The sequence below is a fragment of the Cibotium barometz genome, chromosome 10 (genome assembly GCF_041138505.1).
Source record: "Cibotium barometz isolate CiBa-2024 chromosome 10, ASM4113850v1, whole genome shotgun sequence".
Taxonomy (NCBI): Eukaryota; Viridiplantae; Streptophyta; class Polypodiopsida; order Cyatheales; family Cibotiaceae; genus Cibotium; species Cibotium barometz.
In genome coordinates, this window is record NC_141055.1 from 48,805,395 (window position 1) to 48,821,082 (window position 15,688).

The following is a 15,688-nucleotide window of genomic DNA, read 5'->3' on the forward strand; positions in this document are numbered from 1 at the left end:
TCCTCTCTCACGCGGGCTTTCGCCTACAACAAAAAACCAGCCTAGCACCTTTTATGGACAGCATGAGGCGTTACGGAATATTTCCAAAGTTAATAAGGTTAGTAAAAAACTTGGCTTCACCTTAACAAAAATTTGGCCTAAGGTTGCTCAACCCTTATCTAATTAATTAATGTGAAAGAGAATTTGGTTACCATATATATTTAGCCGGCATGCGATAGATTGTGACAATACGCTGGCTCCACCAAATGTATCTCCTGAATTCAAACAGCTCTTTCCATGCCTTGCTCATTGGCAGGTAATACAAAAGCCCTTTTCTTAATCGCCTGCATATCCTAGCATATTTCCAGTCAAGATGCAGCTCACGGGATGGCACCTTGATTGCCATGAAACACAAGATATCAGCTCGTGTGGGCGACAACCTAATTCTTCTTCCATGAAAGTTGAGCATCTTTGCAAGCAGGCAATGCAGCTGAGGCCACCTTTGTCATCGCCCAAGTGCCAACGAGTTTCTTTGAATACGCCTTCCCACTTGACACATATGGCTTACTGTCGTACAAAATCACCCAAGTCAACACTGTCTAATCGTCCTATATCAGAACCAGCTGGGAAGCAGAATGGGAAGCTTTCAGAAAGCACTCTGTGCCCAAGAATATGCAGAGATGGATTAGGCTTTGAGCCTGGTTTTCGTGAAAACCACACTGCAAGCGCTCAAATGAGACACTTGGTTGTGGAAGAAAAAACACTGGGCAAATGTGTAGAAGGAGCCAGAATGGGAGCCAGAGACACATGGATGGCACATGCAAGTGCGAAGGATACGGTAGGTACAGCCAGGGACAAATTGGGTTGGATCGGTGTAGAAAAAGCACTACCAAAATGCATTGAAGAATCCACAATGACACTCACAGCTGGGAAAGATACAATTAGCAGCACATTGTGGAAATCAGGTATGGAAGAGCAAGCAATACCTAAATGCATGGAAGAAGCCCAAATGGCAGATGAAAAAGGGAAATTGAATCAATTCAGCATGGAAGAGTCTGAGCTAGCCAAAAGCATTGAAGAAGCCACATTGGCACAGGAAAATATAGTGGGTAGTGCAAGGTCTAAATTGGCTGACTTAGGTGTGGAAGAGCAACCACTACACAGATACATAGAAGAGTGCAGAACCACAGATGTTACCGAGGGTGACGCAATCATCTCGGTCTCTTCATCGATGGGTTTCGCAGGAGTCAAGCGGGATGAAGCAGTTCCAATGCTATCCAAAGCTCCTTCCTTGCTCAAGGCTGAACCTTCCAAGTTGAAAGCAATAGTCACACTCTTTATGGAGCTAGGCATGGATAAGGAGGAGCTCTCCAAGCTGTTAGCATTGCATCCGTCCTTGCTTAATCATGATTTGAATGAAATGAGGTTGATAATTGAGTATCTAGCCTCCTTAGGCTTCAAGAAGGAAGATTTTTACACTTTGCTTAAGGACCGGCCACAGGTGTTTAGTCATGAAGTGGACAAAGTTAAGTACCCTATGGATTGCCTCTTACAAGCCAATGTGCCATGTGGAGATCTATCAAAAATTTTAATAAAATCTCCTGAGCTTTTCTCTGCATCCACTACCTCACTTCTTAAGCATCGGATTGAACTGTTTAAGCAAGTGGGCTTGGATGGAGTGGCATTAAGCAAAGGCATCATGCGTCGGCCCACCATTCTAAGATCTGACATAGACAGTATGAAAATGTCCCTTGATTACTTATCTGAGTTCTTGTCTCCAAGTGACATGAGAAGGCTTGTCTGTAGGTTTCCAGAGGCTCTGGTCACAGACACTGACAGAAAAATAGAGCCAATGGTGAACCAGCTTCTGAGGCTCGGAGTGAAACAATCATGTTTAGGAAAGGTTTTGCTGCGTCGGCCTCAGTTGCTGAACTGCACCGTTGCCGGACTCGAACCAGCTTTACATTACTTGAGAGAACTTGGAGTAAAAGACCATGTGCTTGGCAAAGTCATAACCATGTCTCCTCAGGTACACCATAAGCTCCCTTGTACATAAATATTAATTGTAATTGTACATAAATATTAATTGCAATTCTGTTAAGTTTGTTGGGTCCATTTAGCTACTTGTTTTGCTGCTCAAAGCAAGATGTGCATTAGCCTTGCAAACCTTGTTTGGCTGTGGCGGCTTTGAGTTCATCATACCTTTTCTCTGTTGTGGTTACGATTTTATTACTTGGCATCACAGTTCCCAATGTGGCTGTTCCGTTCTACTGCTGCTTGTGTAACCTCCCTCTGCAACTTGCCAGCCATGAAGGGAGTCCATCCTACTTTGTTTTGTTCAGACCTTTACCTCCATAGAGGGATCATATTTGCTTTCTCAAAGATACTTTTTCTTCACCAATGGAATTGTTTTTTTTTTTGGAGAAAGAATAGTAAGCAGAATGATCCCCATCACACAATCCTGATATACCTTTGTACAATGCCGCTTGGCCTTTGGGCTGGTCCAAGGGTGACCATCAAGTGGCCCTGCCGTCACTATGGAGGGGCGTGGTGCTCATTAAGTGAGCACAAGAGACATGTAGTGCACCGTTGTAGTGTCAGTGCAAGTGGTGCACCTGTGCTGTGCTCTGGTGGCCCAAGGTGTCAATGCAATGGATGGGGTCCTAGTGGAGTGGATCCGCGGTGTTTCAGGCCTCTACTCAGCCTCTCATAGTTAGGTTCTCATTTAGGGAGCCCGAGGTGATAGATTTCCCCTCTCTCGCATGGTCCGGTAGGGCTGTCCATTGGCACCTTACCTCTTCCTATTTGTTGCCAAGGCCATGAGCAGTTTTCTCTCAGCTCAGGAGACGGGGCTCCAGGGATTGCGTCTCCCCAGCCGTACTCAAGAGGAGCTGCTGGACTCACTGTTTGCAGATGACATAGCAACATACTTATCCAGAGTTGTGGGGAATCTCCAGAGATTCGCAAAGGCGATTGAGATTTTTTTTTGCGCATCAGGAGCGCAAATCAACTGGCACAAGTCGTGTGGTTTTTGCATAGACTGTACACCCGCCCCAACTTGGCGTCCAATTGAGGCTTTCCAGTGGATCCTGAGGAGCACTCCAATCCGCTATCTGCGATGCGAGGTGGGCATTGATATCTCCCCGGAGCAGCAGCTCTCCCCTCTTCTTTTGAGCATTCGGAAGAAGCTTTTGTGCTGGAGTTTTGCGAGGCTCTCCTTAGCCGGCTAAGTGGTGGTGGCGAACAAGGTCCTTGTCACCATGTGGTACATTACTTCTTGTTGGGCCTTCTCTCGAGCATGCATTGGTCAGGTACAACGGTTGATCCGGAACCTCTTGTGGGCTGGTAGTGATGGGAGGCCTGCCCGGGCCAAGGTGGCCTGGAAAGTGATCATTTAGCCGTGACGCAGAGGGGGCCTAGGCATCATTGACCCCGCCATCAGAGCCATGCCCTGTGGAGCAAGTTGATTGTTAGAGGACTTCTTCTAGGTGGTGAGCCTTGAAAGGACTTCCTCTTGGCCCGGATTTCAGCTCGTACTCCGAGCCTGCCCCCCCCCCCAGCCGGCAAGCAGAGCACCAGATGGATCTTCACAGAGATGCGGGCCCGCGGCTTTAGCCCAGCTTTTGAGGACAGATTTGCAGCTAGCCTATTCCGTGCTTGGGATCACCTCAAGCCAGCCCTTCAACAGTCAGCTCCGGTAGCCTAGGAGGAGCGTCTTCGGCAGCCCCTGATTTGGAATCCCTTGATCCATTTACCTAGTGGCCACATGTTGGGGACCCGACCTCATGTATCATGGGGAGTGTTGAGCATAGGGCCCGCCAGGTCCCTTGGAGATTGGCTTGCATTCAAACAACTTCCCGTGGAGGCTCAGGAGAGAGGCATGGTTGGGATCCGGGGTAGATACAGACTTAGCCTCGAGTCTCGACATTGACTCTACTTTTACCTAGGAGTGGCTGGCCCCTGACCCCTATCCCAGACCTGACTCCCCGCAGTGGTTGGGCGTGTTCACCAGGCATGATATTCTCTTGGAAGTCCATGGCGCGGATGAGAGCTATGCTTTGCTCACTTTCTCTTTGGAGCCAATGGCAGATTAGAGAGATCAGAGCCCTCTCTGGATAATTTCAGTGGCTACACCTTACAGAGGGTGAGGGTGATCGGATTTCAGGCACATGAGTGGCACATTGACCCCCCGCTAGCCAAGGTGGCTAGGGAGAGACTCTGGCGGTTATGGATTTGGGAGAGCCAGAACCTCGCGCCTCCAGGGGGACTCGAGGGAGTGGACTCAGCGTGATCCTGCTGACCGGGAGGAGACATTGGGTACCCCGTTCTTTGCATACACCGTGCAGCTAGGCCGTAGGATTCAGATGCCCGAGGTCAAGGGCATCCTGATAGCAACAAGACACTAGCAGTCACAGTCACAGGGCCTCTCACAGCATTCTCTCTCAGATTTTTGGAAGAGGCTCTGGGACAGTTTTCGGCCTTGAAAGATGACCCTCTTTCATTGGCTACTGGCACACAGGAGTTTGGCGGTTGGCACGTGGTTGGCCATTGGCGGTTGACCAGCTGCTTGTCCAAGGTGTGGCCACCCTCAGGAGTCTCAATGACATTGTCTTTGGGATTGTCTGAAGGCTCAGGAGGTTTGGCAGCGATTTCTTCGCATTTTCACGATGGATAGGACCTTGACCCGCATCATTTCATGGGCCGCTGTTGCTTGGGTCACTAAGGCTGAGCTAGTCACGTACTACGAGGAGGAAGGTGGGGGGCTAGCCCTTCGGGTCTCTCACCTTCACATTTTGGCAGTATTAGTCCCAACCCCATCCACTGATCATTGGACTCTGGGTTCGTGCCAGAGATGGGAGATCTGTATCAGCATTGCAGCTTGGCACATTTGGCGAGCTAGATGCAGCGAAGCCATTGAAAGCACCCACACTCCGCCTATGGAGTCCATCAAGAGCATTCCGAGGCCAGTGGGGAAAGTTGCAAGGTGGCTCTAACCACATGCGGAACCGGGGGAAGCCTTCTTGAGGCTCGTGCGGCTTGTCCCTTTTCTCACAGATAGAGGTGGTGAGCCCACTTGGCACTACGGACCACCTGTGTGGTTATTGCCTCCCCCTCTCCATGTATGAGATAGCCTTCTCCTCATAGAGCAGCTAGCCAGAGGAGAGGAGCATCTTTCTGTTAGCAGTCAGCTCTTGTCTGTACCATACTACTCAGTAGGGAGTGAGGGCCTCTGTTGTGGGTGTGCCCGCCCGAGTTAGGAGTAGACTCCAATTTTTCCTCATTTTTCCATTGTTTTCCTAGTTTTTGCTTGTCATAGGGGACTTCTTGTGCTGGTCGACTGATTTGGTCCTGGCCGACCTGTTTTCTCCTGGCCGACTGGTTTTATTCCAGTCGTGGACATGTTTGCAGCCTGTCGGCTATTTTTGGGCTGGCCGACGAGCAGCCTAGGGTGGTACCACCCTTGCCCCCCACACTTCATTTGTACTGGATCTTGTGTATATAGTAGAGTTTATACAGCTTCTCTCTCTACACTTTTGCGTTTTCTTTCTCACAGCAGTTGTCCCATTTTCTGCTGTGCATTCCAACATGGTATCAGAGCCCTAGGTGGCTTGAAGCTTGGAGACAGTGAGAGCTTGAGGGTTTGCTGTTTTTTTGCTGATTGGAGAATTCGTCGGCTATTCGGGACTTGGAGAACGGGTAGAAGGCAGCCATCACTGTTGGACAGCCACCTTGCATAGTGTTTGCAGCCTCTTCTTCATTTTTTTTCCCACCCACCCCTCCTTCACAAGACTTTGTGAACTCTTGAGATGGCAGATTTGCTTGAGATGGTTGAGAAGCATGTGAAGATCCTCACTCTCCCCACATTCCCGGTGGATCGACAGTTGGACGAGACCAACTATGGCATCTGGAAGGTAATGATGGAGTTTGTCTTGGAGTCTTATGACTTGGCTGATTTCATTGTGGTAGGGGTTCCACGACTAGAGTTGGAGGACGGGGAGCTTTTACCTTCTACTAGGAAAGAACGGAAGGCTCAGGCACAGTTATGGGATCATGTCAATGCCCGTGTGTGTCTTTCATCTTCCTTAATTGCACACCCCATGCGATTTATCAAACACATGACGTTGGCCCAAGGGATTTGGGAGCACTTGGCTTCTCTGTATAACAGGGTATCACCCATGAAGCGGATTTCCTTGGAAGTGCAGATCCGAGTGATGAATCCTGCAAAGTCTTTGATGATGCGGGAGCATATCAACAAACTCCAAGCTCTTCAGCAGAAGGTTCTTCAGGCTGGGAAGGAGATATCTTTAGAGGACATGGCCATCACTTTGCTGTCTCATCTGACCTCTCAGTATTCAGCTTTCTATTCCTCTTTGATCACCAATAGGAGGCTCAGTACCATCACGTGTTAGGAGCTTGTGCCTATGGTCTTGGACTAGGAAGAGCGGTTTACGAACCCTCCACAGGGCGGAGGTTCCGAGGCCTTGACTGGTCAGCGGTTGAAAGGCCGCAACAACAACAACAACAAGGGCAAAGGGAAGTCTTCATTGGAGAAGTCATCTGAGAAGAAGCCCGACTCAGAGCGTGATGCTTTGAAGGCCGAGCAGACCTGTAACCATTGTGGCCAGAACGGTCACTATTGGAGGAAGTGTCCTCAGCGGAGTACTGAGAAGAGTGTTGATTCTTCAGCTGTAGCTTCAAAGACTCCAGCTTTTGTGTCCTTGGAGATTATGGACACAGATGCTTCATCTTCTTCGAGCAGGGAGGCAATTAGTCTCACCGCTAGGGATACGCGGGAGTGGATTCTCGATATAGTGGTGCTTCCAGGCACATGACTCCTCCTCTAGAGTTATTGTAGGATCTTCGACGGCAGACAAGTCACATCTTCATTGGTGACAAATCCACTATCCCGATTCATAGTGAGGGCAAGTTGGGGATTATTCCCGATGGCAAAGGGGGGGAGCATTCCTCCTGGGTTCTTTATGTCCCAACTCTTGGTTTTCATGTTTTGTCAGTGCATGAGGTTTGCAAGGCTGGCATACGGGTGAAGTTTGATGAGCATTTTGTTGCTCTTCGGGACAAAGTAACAAGCCAGGTTGTTTGGGAAGGCGGAGTGGAGAATGGGATCTGCAAACACTCTCTTCTCTGATAGGTACTCAGCTCCTTGATTTGTGGCATTTCCGTTTTGGCCACTTGAATGTGGATGCGTTGCGGCGGGTTCCGAGACGAGATGGTGGATGGCTTGCTAGATGTTGGCAGCAGGCACGGACATTGTAGTTCTTGCATTTGTGGTAAGCATCACAGGGAATCTTTTCCGAAGCAGGCTACTAGGCGGGCTTCGAAACCTTTGGAGTTGGTACACACACTGACTTGTGCGTATCTATGTAGACCCCATCTTTGGGAGGTTCTTTGTATTTTATGCTGCTTGTGGATGATTGTAGCAGATTTACATGGGTTTATTTTCTTTCCCAGAAGGTGTCACGTGCATCTTGCAATTGGATGCCACATGGACATATCTGAACAAGAAGGTGCAGGACTTGGAGTGGGAACTGGTCCCATGTGAGCCCAGTACGGGACGAGTCAGCCAGGGTTCTACTCTATGTGTCCGAGGTCAGGTGTGCATTGTCCTGCACATGAAGTAGTGCCAGTCCATGTTGTGAGTCTCCCTTTAGAATGATGTCAGTTGCTTTGTATATCTGGTATGCTACTGGATGCTAGACCTCTGTGTAGGCATGTAGGTTTTTGCATGTAGAGATTGTTGAAATTAGAGCAATGTGATGAGCTATGGTGGATCAAACACTAGAATCAACATCATTAACAAAGTGATTAGCAAATAATTAAGACTGGTATAACTTCCATATCCCCAAAGGTTGGAAATATTTTCTATTTCTAATCTTCAGATAATTGTAACAATCCCTTGCTGGTGAGTAATTAGCAAATAGCTTAATGTAGGCATGGATAATCAAAAACCAGCAAATTCTCATTAGGACAATGCCTCGATTTATAGAGTTTACATCCAAGCATCAAATTCCACTGATTTCTCCTTGATTCACTCCACCTCTTTTCCCTGATTCTCTCCACCTCTTCACTTTTCCCAGAATATCTCCCAAAATATCTCCACACTTCCTAAATCTTCTCATGCTACCCTTTATTCTCTCCCAGTAGATTCTTCTCACCTTTTCACAGGTTCTTTCACATTTACACATCCTCTTTTACAGCCTCTAACCAAGGGCTTTTTCCCGCACACACCCTATTCACTTGTATATTTCAACACCTCCCCTCAAGTGAATACTCCTAGAACACCTAGACCCTATACCAAGTTTCCCTCCTTACTTGATAGTCCGCGACCAGTGTCTATCACTTCTCCCCTCAAGTTAACTTAGCACACCTGGACCCTATACCAAGTTTCTCTCTTACTTGATAGCCTGCGACCAGTGCCTCAAGTCAACTCATAGTCCTTGACACTCTCTCTCTCTATGTGTCCAAGGCTTACTATAGTTGCCCGCGACCTTGACTAAAGTGCTCACACATACATCTATCTACCACGTGGCCTACATCATCGGTGGCTCAGAGGTGGTTTTACTTTGTTGGGGCAGGTTACATTGGGTTGTGGGGTCTCTCTCTCTCTTTCTCTCAGAGATTTTCACATGGCTCCTCACTCTTTGGAGCCTCACATCTTCTCTTCTCTTCAGTCTTCTTGTCGTGGCAGCTTCTCTCCACGCGTCCGTGTCTTTCTCTTCTTTCAGTCTTCTTGTGGAGCTTCTCTTCTTGTGGCAGCTTCCCTTCTCGTGTCCATGTCTTCCTTCAGATCTGCCTTTAGATCTTTTTCTCGGTGTGGATCCTCTTCTTGGAAAGAGATATTCTTCTTCTTTCATGGCTGGGGCCATGAGCTTGTCCGTCAGGTCTTCTTGCTCCATGTGAGCAGCATGTTTAAATGTTGCTGACAGTTCCTTTGGGTTTTTGATGTTCGAATTGCAATCTGAAGTTATAGGTATCTGTATCAGATACCTAATGGTTAATTTGAACCCTCAATTGCACTAAAATATAGTGATTAGCATTGATTAATCACTGATTAGCAAATTAATCCTCTATTTTGTGTGCAGAAAACAGAGTATGCGGGGAGTCCAGACTGGTGCCTTAGACTTCAAATGAGCTCAAATGCTTTCAAAGACATCAATAGCAATGAGTCTAGTAGAGGATTAAGCCAAGAAACATAAGATTTGACCAAATATTGAATGCTTAATCTTTGTTTTACCAAAGTCACCTGCAGATTTGATGAAGAGCTTGGATCTCACTGTAGACTTGATCAAATTGAATTCTGACTTCACCAGCTTGTAGAGCATGCTTGAAAACACTTGGGGCTAAGAGGAGTTAGACCCATTTTAACTGTGGAAGTGAAGATCTCAAATTTTCTCCCAAAAACAGGCGCCTGAGAAAATCGCAATTTCTCCTGAACCCGTTCGGCGGTTTGCTGCGCTGATTTGATGAGCTTGAAGAGCAATGAGATAGCTATGTTGTGCTAGAAGGGTTTGGGCTAATTTGATGTGTGCAAGGAGAGGGAGCTCCTCCAACTGGCTGGGGGTGCAGAGGTGTGTTGAAAAATAACTAAAAATTTGATTAATTTCTAATTATCTACTAATCCTAATTAATTAGATAATGGGCTCATAAACCTGATGGATTCTAGGCATGGCTCTGATACCATGTTGAAATTAGAGCAATGTGATGAGTTATGGTGGATCAAACACTAGAATCAACATCATTAATAAAGTGATTAGTAAATAATTAAGACGTAATTAGTGAGTAATTAGCAAATAGCTTAATGTAGGCATGGATAATCAAAAACCAGCAAATTCTCATTAGGGCAATGCCTCAATTTATAGAGTTTACATCCAAGCATCAAATCCCACTGATTTTTCCTTGATTCACTCCACCTCTTTTCCCTGATTCTCTCCACCTCTTCACTTTTCCCAGAATATCTCCCAGAATATCTCCACACTTCCCAGAATATCTCCACACTTCCTAAATCTTCTCATGCTACCCTTTATTCTCTCCCAGTAGATTCTTCTCACTTTTCACAGGTTCTTTCACATTTACACATCCTCTTTTACAGCCTCTAACCAAGGGCTTTTTCCCGCACACACTCTATTCACTTGTATATTTCAACAGAGATGGGGCCAGCCCATAGGGCTGCCCCAAGACCATTGATGTGTGCATGGGGGAGGTGTAGACTCATCTCCAAGGGGCCCTCTCCCCAGCTGTAAGTGCCCCATACAACGTGGTATGCTTAACAATTAATATTCCCGTTTATTTTCGATGGTTATTCCACACTTAAAATAGATGAATAACAAAACTAACTTCAAATAACTCAATGCTGAAATTAATTACAGCACTTGTGCATAAGATAGCAATACATATTCGAAGTAAAGTTGACAGACATGATGGAGCTAGATTGAGGGTTGAAGATGGGCAACCCCCCCCCCCCCAAGATGGGAATTTATTTCTACTCAATCCAAGTACTTTAGGATTGAGTTCAGTTACAATCAACCTGAGAGTGAAGAAGAAGTAATCTTCACTCTCACAGACCTGCAAAAGTCTATGCTAATGAACATACAAAAACAAGCAAGTATGCAAATGCATTTTCTTACAATACATAGATAGTGAGAAGCCCAAATGGGAGAGAGAGTAATCAGCCTTTTTGTTGATGTAGAGCTGTATAATGGCTACAACTTTGTACTTGATCCAAAGATGAAGGAAAAAGAGACTTTATAAAGCTGAAATTGGAGTAATAAGAGAGCTGAAACCTCATTTACAGACTTGCTGCAATAATGGACAGCATGGGAAAAGGTGGAAGATGGAGTAGTTACATCGTGTGAAAGCGTTGATGGAGAGGTAGGGGTTGTATCCAAGTGGTGTGGGTTGCTTTAGGGTGAGTAGGGATTGATTTACAACAAGGGAGTTGTGTGTAAAATGAGAGGGAAAGGGCTGTATTTATAGGAAAAGAGACCTTCAAAGCTTAAGAGGGAAAGTAAAGCTGAAAAAGACAAGGGTCCAGCCACATGTTAAAAGGTGGGACACGTGGAGGGACACTTGGAAACTCAAGTGACAAGTGTTGGGACGGTTGTCCATTCTTCTAGAACACTTGGAGCTCAAGTGACAAGTGTTGGGATACTTGTCTATTCTTTTTGTGGTGAGGTGTCAACTGCCAAAAAATAGAAGCCTCCAAATTTAGCAAGCACAGTTAGGATGCAAAAATTACTAAATATAATAAGTGATTCTTAAATTTTAGGATATCCCTATTTTTAGGGTTAGTCTTCTTAGGGAAAACCGAGGTCCCTATTTTTTTGAGCCCGGTCCTAGATTTTAGGGACCCCCCCAATATGGGAGTCAAATGAAAGCTCTTTCCGTCCACATTCACAAAACTGTAATGGTTTTTCAATTTGATGCATCTAACTCATGTAAAATGAAAATCAAGCAATTGCTATAACATAGACTTTAATTGGTCATGCCATTTCATCGATTGTAACTGTCTGTTATGGCGGATCTAGCCCACACTCCCAGGCATCAATCCTTTCTGTGTGTGAGCTTGACTCTGGTATGCTTGAGTTCCGGCCATAGGCACCTAATGAGGTCATATAGGTGGAAGTGTGCACTATCCATGTTCTAGTCCACTGCATGGACCCACCATGACCTATGGCCACTCACCAGTAGTAGCTAGCTCCTATGCACGAATCTATCCAAATGAATAGATTTTCTTGCTTATCTAAATTCAAAGGAAAACATGAAAAACATAAAAGAAAGTATAATTATTACAAAGGATACAAAGAATTCTTTCTTTCATTTTGCGTTGAGTCATGACAACCCTCTGGCTTTCATTCAGTTGTTCTCAGTTGAAAAGCTTCTTCGTATGGTTGAAGAATCCTTGGATAAGATTGCATGAACTTTTCATCTACCCATTTTGCATCCGGTGAGGGTAGATTTTTTGAATTTCAGCAAAAACTTCAGAGTCACAAAACCACTTCTGGTGGTCTAGTCCTTGTGAAACAATATCTGTTCTGGTTCTAGCACCTGTTCAGTTTCTTCCACCAAAGGTGGATCTTCAATGATGGGTTCTTTTGGTTCTGGTCCATTATAAGGCCTTAGCGAACTTACATGAAAAGCATTATATATCTTCGAATGAGGTGGAAGATCAAGCCTGTATGTACTTCATTGATCTTATCAATAACTTTGAATGACCCATAATATCTATTGGATAACTTGGGAAAAGATGAAGTTTGGCCGGTTCCTTGCTTCAGACAGCTTTTATCAAATTTCAGCAAAATATAGTTGCCCTTTGTTGGCATTATCATCTCCAGATTGGGCATATATGTGCATATTTCATGCTGTATCTGGCCAGATTTATGAGGCCATGCATTCATCTTATTTTAGATATTTTTCTGCTATTTTTGTCTATTTTTTAGACATTATTTTAGTATTTTTTGCACATTGGCCAGCCCACTGTTTTTATACTGGCCGACCAGCTCTTGTCCAACCTATATATAGGTGGCTTGGGTTTGCATCATTAGCACATCATTTTTTCAGCTACTGCTGTTGATTGTATGCACCTACGGACAGCCCTCGTGCTCTACTTCTGCAGATAACAAGTTTTCTACTTCAGTTCTTTTGCACATGTGCTTCTTTGCAAGATCTATTTGCTGTTTTTCTGTTTTACAGCCATTCTTTCATGGTATCAGAGCCCAGTGTTACACAGGGACCTGCGTTTTCTATCTACTGCTGTAGGCAAAGATCCACCGCATCTACATCTACAAAGGAGCTGCGTTTTCTGCTGTGGACCTGCGTTTTCCACTGAGGAGCTGCGTTTTCTGTTGAGGACCTGCGTTTTCCATAGAGGTGATGCGTTTTCAGTCTGAGATCTGCGTTTTCAGATCTCAGCCCCGTATTTTGGTGCTACAACAGGGTTTTAACCCAGTGGAGTCATTTCTTACCTCTCCTTTTGGTTTCCCACCCTCCCATCCCTTCTTCTTCTTCCTTTCTCTTGGCTGCACTCAGCTTTCGAGGAGGAGTTTGCTGATTTTCTGATCAGCTTTGTTGAAGAGGAGGATTTTGCTGCGTTATCAGAGATATGGCTTCTAGTCATAGTTATTCTTCTCACTCGGGGATTCTATTTTCTTCTCCCGCTCCCAAGCCCCAAATTCACAGGCTTCTTCTTCCCAGCTTCGTGTTTCTCTACCTTCTTCCCAGATTCCTGTTTCTTTTCCTTCCATATTTCCCACCACCACCACTTCTCTTGTCTCTCCCCTCCCACAAACCCTCATCCCAACCCCTTCCCATGTGCCATCCTATTCACCCCCTCAAGTGAGTGATTCCATGAAGTTGACTGCTACCAACTACCATACTTGGTTGTTTTATACGCAATTGCTTCTTGAAGGAGCAGGTGTGTGGCCCTCTGTCACTAGTCCTCACTTGGTGGATCCCGCGTTTCGTGGAGTTCTGGATGCACGGGCCCGTCTCATCATCATCCATTGTATGACACCATCTATCCAGGCACAATTTATATCTTCTTGGAGTGATGCTAGTTAGATGTGGAATGAGATTCAGAGGAGGTTCGGGAGAGTATCTTCTGTGAAGATTGCTAAGTTGGAGGCGGATCTTGGGAAGATTACCATCAATGACTCAGATAATATCATTGATAAGATTGGGAAATTCACAAGGATCAAGAGGAAGCTTGAGGAGTATGGGAGCTCAATCATCAACCCGATCCATAAATTGCTTGATAAGCTGCCATCATCCTTTGACTCTTTCAAAGATCACATCTACTTCCGTGAGCCTCTCCCCCCTTTTGAGGAAGTCGTGAGTTATCTCCACGACAAGTGCACGCTTCGCGGAAAAGGCAAGTCAGAGTCTGCTTTTGTTGCCTCTAACAAGGGCAAGGACAAAGGCAAAGGCGGAAAAGGGAACTCCAACAACAACAAGCAGAAAGTCACCACAAAGTCATCTTCTGACGACGACGATTCTGACAGCAACAAGGGTTCCAGGATGAAGGAATCTTGTGAGTTTTGTGGCCGACTTGGTCATTCTGAGGCCAAATGTTTTGCTAGACAAGCTGCTTCCCGCAAAGCTAAAGCTAAAGCTAAAGCAAAACAGGAGTCCTCCTCCGATGGCTCAGACACTTCACCCACGACAGATGGTTTATATACTTTGCCAACGACAGAGGAGGGTACGAAGTCTCATGCTAAGATGGCTTTCCTTGCTGTCTATGATCACCCTGTTCTTTCATCGTTACAGGAGCAGGATGAGTCCATCATCCTGGCGGTCACAGAGGAGACTTCTGATTCAGAAGTCAGTGCCCTATCCGCAACAGAGGAGACGTCTGATTCAGAAGTCAGTGCCCTATCCGCAACAGAGGATTATTTATAGGAGTTTCTGATAGAGACCTTATCAATTCCTCTAATCCCTTTGGATGAGTATTTCCCTTCCCTTGTGTTGTTTCATGCTGATGCTGTTATTGCAGATTTTCTCTCGTCTCTTTCAGAGGAGGATAGTGGTTCTTCTACTGGGCAGGTGGATGATTTTGCCAAGATATCCTCACATATTCTCGAGCTTCCTACTTTGGCAATTGCTTCTCCTTCCTATGTTTTAGAGGAGGCATTTGTGTGACAAGATACTCCGATACGAATACTATCTTGGAGCCTGTCCCTACTTTGACCCTGACACTTCTACTATCACTGATGATAAGTTTGTTCCAATGGTTGTTTCATTTCCTTCTTCTTTAGAGGAGAAGTCTACTTCGGTCCCGATACTTGTTGCAAATGTAGAGGAGGTACCATCTATGGTTCCATCTCCTGAGGGCTTCTCTCTTCAGATTGATCCTATTGTTTCGTCTTCGATATCTTCTCGATCTTCTCGTGGCTTCTTCCGAAGACCTTCTCAGTATTCAGATGTACCATATCTTCGCGAGCTTTGTGCCTTTTATGAGGAGGTTGTTCCTTTAGACTCTTTGGAGGTCTTTCTTCGACGTGCTGGAGTCGGTCCGCCCATCGGCGCTGAAGAGGAGGTGTTGGCATTATCATCTCCAGATTGGGCATATATGTGCATATTTCATGCTGTATCTGGCCAGATTTATGAGGCCATGCATTCATCTTATTTTAGATATTTTTTTGCTTTTTTTGTCTATTTTTTAGACATTATCTTAGTATTTTTTGCATAGTCGGCCAGCTCACTGTTTTTATACTGGCCGACTAGCTCTTGTCCAACCTATATATAGGTGGCTTGGGTTTGCATCATTAGCACATCATTTTTTCAGCTACTGCTGTTGGTTGTATGCACCTACGGGCAGCCCTCGTGCTCTACTTCAGCAGATAACAAGTTTTCTACTTCAGTTCTTTTGCACATGTGCTTCTTTGCAAGATCTATTTGCTGTTTTTTTGTTTTACAGCCATTCTTTCACCCTTCTCGAAGACCAAATGTAACATGTAGTGGAAGTATTCGTATTGGAGGATCTTGTCACACAAATGCTCATACCGTCTTCTGTATCCTGAGTTTCACGAGTTTAGCAATCCACTTTAATACTTCAAACTTTAGAGAGATATGAGAGAGAGAGAGATGAGAACTGTACACCGTATGGGATCCCGAATTACCCACTGAATGGCCCCCTATCCCGTTACCGAGATAGTATTTGCTTTATTATCTTTAAAGAGACTGACGGTGTGACTAA

General features: G+C 45.4%; 1 protein-coding gene across 1 annotated transcript in view; it reads left to right on the top strand.

Moving 5' to 3' along the window:
- The first annotated feature begins 223 nt into the window (after nucleotides 1-223).
- Nucleotides 224-15,688, top strand: part of LOC147635012 (uncharacterized) — a 61,492-nt gene continuing 46,027 nt past the window's right edge. Inside the window, exon 1 of the mRNA XM_086804261.1 lies at nucleotides 224-2,008. Within this exon, the coding sequence (XP_086660387.1) occupies nucleotides 353-2,008 (1,656 nt within the window). The 5' untranslated portion in view covers nucleotides 224-352. The remainder of the gene's footprint in view (nucleotides 2,009-15,688) is intronic.